This window comes from Cyprinus carpio, chromosome B3, assembly GCF_018340385.1.
Source record: "Cyprinus carpio isolate SPL01 chromosome B3, ASM1834038v1, whole genome shotgun sequence".
Taxonomy (NCBI): domain Eukaryota; kingdom Metazoa; phylum Chordata; class Actinopteri; order Cypriniformes; family Cyprinidae; genus Cyprinus; species Cyprinus carpio.
Window position 1 is genome coordinate 36,911,293 of NC_056599.1, and position 10,015 is coordinate 36,921,307.

At 39.3% G+C, this 10,015-nt stretch overlaps 1 protein-coding gene across 1 annotated transcript in view; it reads left to right on the forward strand.

Annotated features, from left to right (window-relative positions):
• The window catches only part of LOC109084962 (protein HID1-like), an 18,085-nt gene extending 8,080 nt beyond the window's left edge, over positions 1 to 10,005 (forward strand). Inside the window, 14 exon segments of the mRNA XM_042720935.1 lie at positions 552 to 759; positions 896 to 952; positions 1,046 to 1,186; positions 1,262 to 1,308; positions 1,310 to 1,329; positions 2,201 to 2,352; positions 2,470 to 2,548; positions 2,870 to 3,034; positions 5,631 to 5,858; positions 5,977 to 6,122; positions 6,200 to 6,292; positions 8,511 to 8,602; positions 8,689 to 8,847; positions 9,076 to 10,005. Of these exon segments, the coding sequence (XP_042576869.1) occupies positions 552 to 759; positions 896 to 952; positions 1,046 to 1,186; positions 1,262 to 1,308; positions 1,310 to 1,329; positions 2,201 to 2,352; positions 2,470 to 2,548; positions 2,870 to 3,034; positions 5,631 to 5,858; positions 5,977 to 6,122; positions 6,200 to 6,292; positions 8,511 to 8,602; positions 8,689 to 8,847; positions 9,076 to 9,139 (1,651 nt within the window). The 3' untranslated portion in view covers positions 9,140 to 10,005.
• The last annotated feature ends 10 nt before the right edge of the window (positions 10,006 to 10,015 follow it).

A 10,015-nucleotide genomic window follows, 5' to 3' on the forward strand; every position in this document is an offset into this window, starting at 1 on the left:
AATATATATATATATATATAACACAAATCATTCAAGATATCATATGATTAAAAAAATCTAATTTTTTTTAAAAAAATCAAAAAAAAAAACAAGAAAAAATAAGTAAATAAATAAATGTTAACTTTCACAAGTTTTCTTACCCTCTTGGCATATATTTTGTCATGTTTTAAGAAAAAAAAAAAATCAGCTAATGTTGATAAAACATGGCAAATAATGTTTGAATTAAAAAATTAAATTAAAATTTAAAAATTTTACAATTTTTAAAATTTATAAATATAAGAATTAAAATTAAAAAATGTTAGGGCAAATAAAATGTTTTGTCATTTTGCTTTTCAATTCCATGTAAGTTGATTTAAGAATGTTTACATATTTGTACTGGATAATAAGATAAAAATCATTTTTGCAGTGAACACCCTAGCATCAAACTAGCATCATCCTGGCAACCATCCAGAACTCCTTAGTAAATCCATAGCAACACCACACCAACCTTACCAGCAAACACCAGTCACATTGTCTTCAGTGATATAAAAGTGCTGTGAACATTGTTTCAGACACGCTCTGCCTCTCTTCACCTCCCTGCTGAACGTGGTGTGCGCATACGACCCGGTGGGCTACGGGATCCCCTACAACCACCTGCTCTTCTCTGACTACCGTGAGCAGCTGGTGGAGCAGGCAGTGCAAATCCTCATAGTGACTCTGGAGCACGAGGGCGGACAGCCGTACCGCCCACCCTCCCCCTCCAGCATGGAAGACCAGGATGTAAGCACACCACCACACCCCATAATGTACACAACATCCACTCATGTACAGCGAATGTCAATACAAGTCAAATGAATAATAATAGTCCAATGGTCTTTGTGGGAGCTTTACCTTCTCATTTTCTTTTTATTCGTAGTCTGTTGGTCCAAATAACCTGTTTGTGAATTACCTGTCCAGAATTCACAGGGAAGAGGTACGGAGAGCCTTTATCTTAGCATATGTCAAGTAAATACGAAGAAACTGCATTGTTCTCTTGATGTTTGAGCTGTTTTCCTTGTGTCTGCAGGATTACGACTTTGTGCTGAAAGGTTTGGCGCGCCTGCTGACCAACCCACTCACTCAAACATACCTGCCCAACTCGACCAAAAAGATCCAGTTTCACCAGGAACTGCTGGTCCTCTTCTGGAAACTCTGCGACTTCAACAAAGTAAGAGATTAGGCACTTAAATACAGTCATCTCTAAATAATGACGGGGAAAACTCACACGTATTTCCTGTTGCAGAAATTCCTGTTCTTTGTGCTGAAGAGCAGCGATGTGTTGGACATATTAGGATGCCCGAGCCGACCAATGTAAAACAACAAAACGGAAAATTACTCACCATAATTAAAATCCAAAAACATAAACACCCCAAATTATTACCAAACAAATAAACATACCATATTTAAGGGATCAAACAACATTGAGCGCAGTGCTGCTTTGTTTATAGCGGTAATTTTACTCACCCTCATGTCTTTCCAAACCCATAAAGTGCCCATAAGGAGCCATGAGTAAAGTGAAGGGTTCAATATGCCTCAATAAAGTGAATGGTTTAGAGTGGTCTTTGGGAGTCACCAACAAAAAAACACATCCATTGTCTTATAACATGCATTTATTTGTACCTTACCTGCTCAACGACTCCAAAACGATTCGTTCAACGACTAATTTTTCCAAACCCCTCTTTTGTGTGATGCTAATCTGCGTGATTGGTCCGATTGGTCTAATTTTAATGTCATCATGAGCCTGTAATGCCTGATAAAGCAGTGTTTGTGAGCACAGTGATGCTTTGTTTACAGCGTTACCGGGGAAACTCCTATTTTTAGCTCCAAAAGCTGCATCTGTTGGCAAAGAATGAATTTGCATTTGCTGGACATTTGCATCTTACTACTTAAGGGTGACACTTTTGCGAAAAAACAAACAAAAAAGCGGACCAAAAATTTTAATGCGGCAACATGTTAACGCTTCATATTCAACGCTTGGGATTCATTTTAAAAATGACTTATTTTTGGGTGAACTATTCCTTTAAGGGTGACACTTTGTTGTTGTTTTTCTTCCCCTGAAGTCCACTTAAGATGTTTCTTTTACATCAGAAGTTTTGTTATTGTACCTTTTAAGGTCTCTATGTAAATGACAGTAAATTTGTTATGATCTTTTGATGTTGTTTTTCTGTTTGTTGAACTTCAGCACGGGTCGGTCTAATGCACATCGGCGTCTTCATTCTGCTGCTGCTGAGTGGAGAGAGGAACTTCGGTGTGCGTTTGAACAAGCCGTACTCGCTTCATGTCACTATGGACATCCCTGTGTTCACGGGCACACACGCCGACCTGCTCATCGTGGTGAGACGCATGTCTGCTTCAGTTTTACAATTCACATGAAAGTGTCTGGTTTTGTGTCTGACTACCATAGAAAAACATAAAAGTTTTTTTAAACCTCTAAAAACCGGTTATGTTTGAGTTTTCCACAAGATAATAACAAGTGGCCATCAGCGTTTACAGCCTCTCTATGACTGCCTGCTCACTATTGTGGTGAATGGTGAGTATTAAGAGTGTCTGGGTTTGCACGGGGCTTTACTAATTCAGATTGTAATCTGTTGTTACGCCAGATTTTTTATTTTATTTTTTGAAATTCTGGAGGTGACACTTTTCATTTGGTAAGAGACTAAATGATTTATTCCATTTAGGGTGAGGTCATTTTCATCAAAGAGAACAAGTCCAGTTGGTTTCCTGAGATCAAAAAGGGCTTTATTTGATATGGAATAGTCAGATTGATTTTAAATGAATGCTTACTGTAAAAAATGTTTCATCTGTGTAGTTTGGTGCCTGACAGTCAAGCACATACCTTGTCCTTGTTTAGTGTCTCCTTACCTGAAGAGTCTTTCCATGGTTGCGGCCAACAAGCTCCTTCATCTCCTGGAGGCGTTCTCCACTAACTGGTTCCTGTTTTCTGCACCTCAGAACCACCATCTGGTCTTCTTCTTGCTGGAGGCCTTCAATAATATCATTCAGTACCAGTTTGATGGTAAGATCGATGCTCTCGTTCATCTTTGCCATATAAATTATCATTTTGAAGGAGAGTTTTAAACATTTTCTTGCCTTTCTGCCAATTCTGTTTATGGAAGTCCATGTAGGACTTTTGCAAATTATTCATGTACATGTTGTGGTCTGGCCGCTAAAAGGTTACATAAGATGACTCCAAACAGGGTCAGAAAATATTTGGACAATATTTGACCTCTGGAATTGTTTTCCAGTGGCATTTTTTGCCTTTGTTTGGGCAATTATTAGGGATGCGCCAATACCGATACTGGTATCAGTATCAGGTCCGATACTGAGCGCCTGTACTTGTACTTGTACTCGTTAAAATGCCCCGATACCAAACGCCGATACCACACAGCGTATGATAAGAGCTGTATTCAGACAAAGAAACACCGACAACAGACAGCAGAATGGAGTTATTATTAGATATTATGGATGTCTACTAAGCAAATAAAATAAATTAAAACAATTTAAACCTAATAAAATATAATATAATAATTGGTTATGAACGAATAAAAAAAAAACAATTAAAAGACATTTGACCCCGTCTCACAATGCACCGAATCACGCTCGCGGAAAGCACTTGAGAAGCAGTGTCTCTTCTAGGTACGCTTTCAACTCGTTATTTTTGTCTCGAGCAAGACTGAACGACATTCACATTATGTGATTTGAATGATTTTTATGTAGAAAGGGCGACAGCGCAGCACATTAAAAGAAATCATTCATCTTTTCATAACCGCTGACCAAATTCAAAAACGAAACTAAAATTAAATTATCTTTGAGAGCAAGGGGGCCCCCTGGTGTTTCGGAGGCCCTACGCAGCTTGTGTATTTTGTGTATAGGGAGGATCGGCTCTGGATATATCTATTTGATAAATGAAGTTAACCAATTAACATTATACATATTCTTTTGGTTTCTGTAACCAATATTTAAAAAATGTACAAATACAATGAAAATACCAAAAATTGGTACTCAGTATCAGCAAGTACCATAAATAAAAGTAGCCTATTGGTTTCGGCCGAGTACTGGAAAAAGTGGTATCGGAGATCCCTAGCAATTATTGTAATTACCCTTATATCTAATTACTTTACTAACTCTGTTGTATTTTATGCAAAATACTTAAATGTAACCAGTTTCTTCAGAATACTATAGACTGTTGCCAATTAAATTTTATCAACCTCTGCAAAAGCCATTATTACACTGCAAAGGTGGAACAGAGGCTCTGACATGGCATTTATGTTTATCTACAAATACATTTACATCAAGTAAATTGCCTGCATGAAGTATCTAAAAAGTTATAAAGTATATAAAAAGGGTGAATAAATTATATACAGAAAGTGAGTAAAAAACATTCCCTATCACTGTAGTGCTTCATGACCATCAAACCATCAAACTCTGCTAAATGTGTCTCTTAATTACATTGTATCTGTGCTTTATTGTTAATAATGAGAAAGTTTGCAAGAGTGTAGAAACAGACTCCGTTTTCAGCAGTGACTAATCTAATCCTCTGATTGGCCATTGCATTCATAAGCTCAACAGAAATGTGTGTGATTGGTTCTACTGCTCAGCGCTACGAAAGAAATCAAACGCAACATACAATCTACACTTTTTATGGCTTTTTTACTTTTTTGGGGTGTTTTTGAGTATGATGAAATGACAGTTTAGAGTTGACAGTAAGCAAAGGGGTGGGATCAGGAAAGGTCCTTAAACCAGTATTCGAACTCGGGACGCCTGTAGGGCAGTGGCACTGTTTAGCCCCTTTCACACTGCACGTTGGACCCAGAAAATTGCCGGGTCGCCTTCTGAGGTCGCCTTCTGCTGAACGCAAACACGTCCCGGAATTGATTCCGGGATTGATCCCATCGGGGACCTAGTAACAGATCATTGCCGGGTTCACTTCCCGGAACGAGGCTGAGTGTGAATCAAAGCCAGAACTTATGCCGTGTTGTTGTGATGACTCGTACGTTATGCGCGACTCCCTTTTATCCTGGTGTTTTGAAGGCAGATCAACGTTCGCGACTAAACAAATATGTGCAAACTGTAACGAAGCCAGAGATCAGTTAGTGTCCTCACTTTCCGCGCTGAAGCTGAGATCGTTCGCCAATTCAGTGAAAGTTACCGTGCCTATTTTTTCAGACTCGCAGTGTGAAAGGGGCACATGCCTGATATCACATTTAACTTTACACGGGACAGCTTTACGGGTTGTGTGTGAACGTCTCACATATTCGGGGTAATCACTGGCAGTGTGAAAGGGGCAAAATCTAGCGACCCGGGAACAATTGCCGGGACACATTACCTGTGTATTTTCCGGAATCGCAGTGTGAAAGGTGCTTATGACCTTGACCTTCATGACGGTACAGAACCCCTATTAGTAAAACAGATCAGTTTAGACATTCATTTATCCCCTCAGCTGTAAAGTTTTTAAATTTAAGGTCAGAACTTTTTAGGATGGAAACTTGAGTGTGTGTTTTTGTTCTATGTGAAATGCTTAAATGCTGCAACCAATTGCCTTCAGGAAATGAATAAAGTTGAACTGAACTGATTTCTTCCCCTGACCCAAACTCTGGTAATGTTTTGATCAGGTAACTGTAATTTGGTGTACGCCATCATTAGGAAGCGCAACGTCTTCCACCAGCTGGCCAACCTGCCCTCCGACCCCACCACCATTCAGAAGGCCTTGCAGAGGAAGAGGAAATCTCCAGACGCTATTTCTCGCACCAGCTCGCAGGAGACAGTGTCCATGGAGGGCTCACGGCCGGCTGTGCCTGCTGAGCCCGGCACTCTGAAGGCTAGTCTGGTGGCCATGCCAGGTAGCTTTGCTCATTGCTTACATGTACTGCATGAGAAATATTAGTATAAGACCAGTTTCTATGAGACAGTGGCACTTTGTGCATGAGTTGATTTGACAGACAGGCTAACTTTCTTCAGGCATCGATAAACTGACCGAGAAGTCCCAGGTTTCAGAAGACGGTACTATGGTAACTGTGCCACCGACAGAGTCCCCACAAACCCCTGAACACAGCGCTACGGCTGGAACCAGCGACACAGAATCCATCTCAGGAAGAGACAGTGAGGTTAGAGGAGCAGGCACACAATCACATTCACAACTAGCTCCTTAAAAGAAGGTGGTAACAGTGATGGTTCTCCCCAGGATGTCTTCTACACTGAGGCAGAGATGTCAAGGAGACGTCTGTCCAGCTCATCATCGTCTGCCATCAGCCACTGGAACCCTAAGCCAGACTGGGTAAGAAGACCTTCGTCATCACATGAAAAAAATACTATAGTCAATTATGGTATATACTATACTGTTTTTGAACCATACTTGCTCGGCTAGAACAAGTTGTGGGCATTGGAGGAACTGCATTAAGTTGGTTTCAGTCATATCTTAAAAATAGAAGCTTCTCAATCAATATTAGACTATATTTTTCTGTGGCGGTCCCCCTGACTTGTGGTGTCCCCCAAGGCTCTATTTTGGCCCCTTTATTGTTTTCTTTATTACATGGCTTGTAACTATCACTGCTATGCAGATGATACTTAACTATGTCAAAGCCTGGATATCTTTGAATTTTTTTTAATCTAAATAAGAGTAAAACGGAGATCATTGTGTTTGATTCTTCTGAAGTCCCAAACATTTCTCATGTAAATTCTGGTGTTTTATCTTCTTCAGTTAAATCAGGTGTAAAAAACTTGGGCGATCACTTAAATTTGATCAAATTTGCAAATAAATCTAGTTGTCAAATCAAGTTTTTACCAATTATTAAGAACGTTGGCTAAAGTGAAGACCTTCCTTTCTTTTAAGCACTTTGAAACTGCAATTCATGCTTTTATTTCTTCTAGAATTGATTATTGTAATTCCCTGTATCTGGGAATAAACAGTTCTTCAATATCCAAATTACAAATGGTCCAAAATGCAGCTGCACGTCTTTTTAACTGATGTTCGCAAATACGAGCATATTAGTCCTGTGTTAATATTTTTACATTGGCACCCAGTACGCTTTAGAATTGATTTTAAAGTGCTTTTGCTTGTTTTTAAATGTTTAAATTGGCCTCGCTCCGCCTTACCTCTCTGACCTGTTGTGTGAATATCTTCCGGAAAGAACTCTTAGGTCTGCCAACCAGAGTTTGTTAACTGTTCCAAAGTCAAAATTAAAATCTAGGGTTATCGAGCTTTTGCCATAGCCGCATCTAAACTTTGGAACATGTTATCAATCCATATTAGAACTGCACCAACATTACATATTTTTGGGGGGGAAGTCGTGGCCTAGTGGTTAGACACTTGACTCCTAACCCATAGATTGTGGGTTCGAGTCTCGGGCCGGCAATACCACAACTGAGGTGCTCCCCGGGCACCGCAGCATAAATGGCTGCCCACTGCTCCGGGTTCACTTTCACTGTGTTCACTTCCACTTCTGTGCACTTCCACACCTGGATGGGTTAAATGCAGAGCACGAATTCTGAGTAAGGGTCACCGTACTTGGCTGTATGTCACATCACTTAAATCAAAGTTAAAAACATATCTCTTCCCTGCAGCCTATGACTTGTGATGTAGTTTGTTGTCTGACGTTTGCTTGGTTTGTATAAGTCTTTTACAACATTGTACAGCACATTGGTCAATTATAGTTGTTTTTAACTGTGCTTTATAAATAAATTGAGACTTGAGACTTACTATACTGTATACTGTATATATTATAGTATTTACAACACTTTGTTAATGAATGCTACAGCATACCGTAGTATTAACTATAGTGAACTGACAAACTCTAACAAATACTCCAGTATACTTTAGTTTTTACTACTGTACAGTAAACTGTAGTGTATTGTATTGTTTAAAATAAACATGAGGGTGAGTAAATAATGACCAAATTTACCTCTTTTGGTCATCTTAGTCCTGTAATATAATCTGTTGGTCTTATTCCATGTTTTAAAGAATTTGAAGTTTTACATTTTATTTATAAACCCTTAAATGGGGCCCCAGACGGGGGCAGCTGTGGCCTAATGGTTAGAGATTTGGACTTGTAACCCGAAGATCACAGGTTCGAGTCTCGGTGCTGGCAGGAGTTGTAGGTGGGAGGGAGTGAATGAACAGCGCTCTCTTCCACCCTCAATACCCATGGCTGAAGTGCCCTTGAGCAAGGCACTAAACCCCCAGTTGCTCCCCGGGCGCTGGATATAAAACTGCCCACTGCTCCGGGTGTGTGTTCACAGTGTGTTCACTTCTCACTGCTGTGTGTGTGCACTTGGATGGGTTAAATGCAGAGCACCAATTCCGAGTATGGGTTACCCATGTCACGACTTTCACTTTCACTAAATTTCATATTTGCGTATGTAACAGGTTAATAAAATAGACTGGGCAAGTACAACATGCAATGAGCATGTTACCTGTTTTACTAACAGTTTATGATGTAAGTGCACATCTCTTGATAGAGGAATCAAAATGACTCGGTAGATGTACTATATTGCAGGTCCTGTCCTGGAAGAGCAAACTCCCTCTACAGACCATCATGCGCTTGTTGCAAGTACTAGTGCCACAGGTGGAAAAAATCTGCATTGACAAGTAAGAGAAATTGTTGAGTTTCTCACTGATAGCTGCATTTAGTTTGATTTGCTGCTGTGAAATATTACATTATGTTTTTAAATTAGGGGTCTAACGGATGAATCCGAGATCCTGAAGTTTCTTCAGCACGGCACTCTAGTGGGTCTGCTGCCTGTGCCCCATCCCATTCTCATCAGGAAATACCAGGCCAATGCAGGAACTGGCATGTGGTTTCGCACATACATGTGGGGAGTCATTTACCTGCGGTTAGTATGACACGACAGTATTGGTATAAAAAATTTTAAGTTTGAGTATTGTGTGAGATTTATGCATTTTTTTTTATTTGAAGTTGTCAATTATCCAATGCACCTATTAATGATTCAGGTGTGCGAGACACTGTATTTTCCTTTTTAATTTTGGGGTAAAATATGTCCAGTGTGTGTTTTTGTCAAGTTTAATTAATGTTTAACATTGTTCCGTCTTTTTAACTGTAGTAATGTGGATCCGCCCATCTGGTACGACACCGACGTGCGTCTCTTTGAGATCCAGAAGATGTAAGAATGAGCTGTAACCTGCTTCAAGACTTCATCTTGCCTTGTCATTTTGCTTTATCCCGTTCATAGACTGTGAGACTCCACGAGTTTGCTCTGGCTGGTGTACAGATGATAAAGTGTCTAAATATAAACCATGCACTCTTGATAGTAAAAGCATACTGTGGTCAGCAGCTTAGGCAGCCCAGACATGTGAAACTCTCTCACTGTGGTTTTTATAGGAACAAGGTGCTTGTTATAAGAAGGAATGCTATTTATAGTATCGAAAACCTTGTGAAAAAATTATAGGAAGTGGTTAGATTAGAAGCATTGACAAAGACCTCTAGATTGTATTATCACCACAAGAGGGCGATCTTGCTAAATCCTCTTTTTGTTATCTGTAAGAATGTGTGTTTACATGCATACTCCCAAATTTCACTTTAGTCAGGTATGAAGAATAACTGGAAGGAAAATGAACTGGAAATCAAAAGCTGGTTTAGATTAATTCCACCAGTATTCATATACATGTTGTTATCAAAGTATTATCTATCGCAGTTGTTTGATGGCATAGCCTACCAATATCTCTATTTTTGTCTGCATATCAGTTTTGCTAATGAGATACTGTAAATACTGCTTGATATTTAAAGTAGAAAAGCTGTCTACGTATATGAAAACTATGAAATTATCTGATGTTGTCAAAATGATTAGCTTATGGTTGCTGAAGCATATTATTTAAAGTGCAGATGACTGTAAACAGAATGTTTTTCTTCATTTGTGGCAGTATTTATAAGAGAGCTTGTGGAACAGATCAAGCGTTTGTATATGTATTTTAATGTTTGTGCATTTGTGCAAAAATTGCCCAAATATATTTAGAGGATGTAGAGTCCAAAAACACACTTGTTGT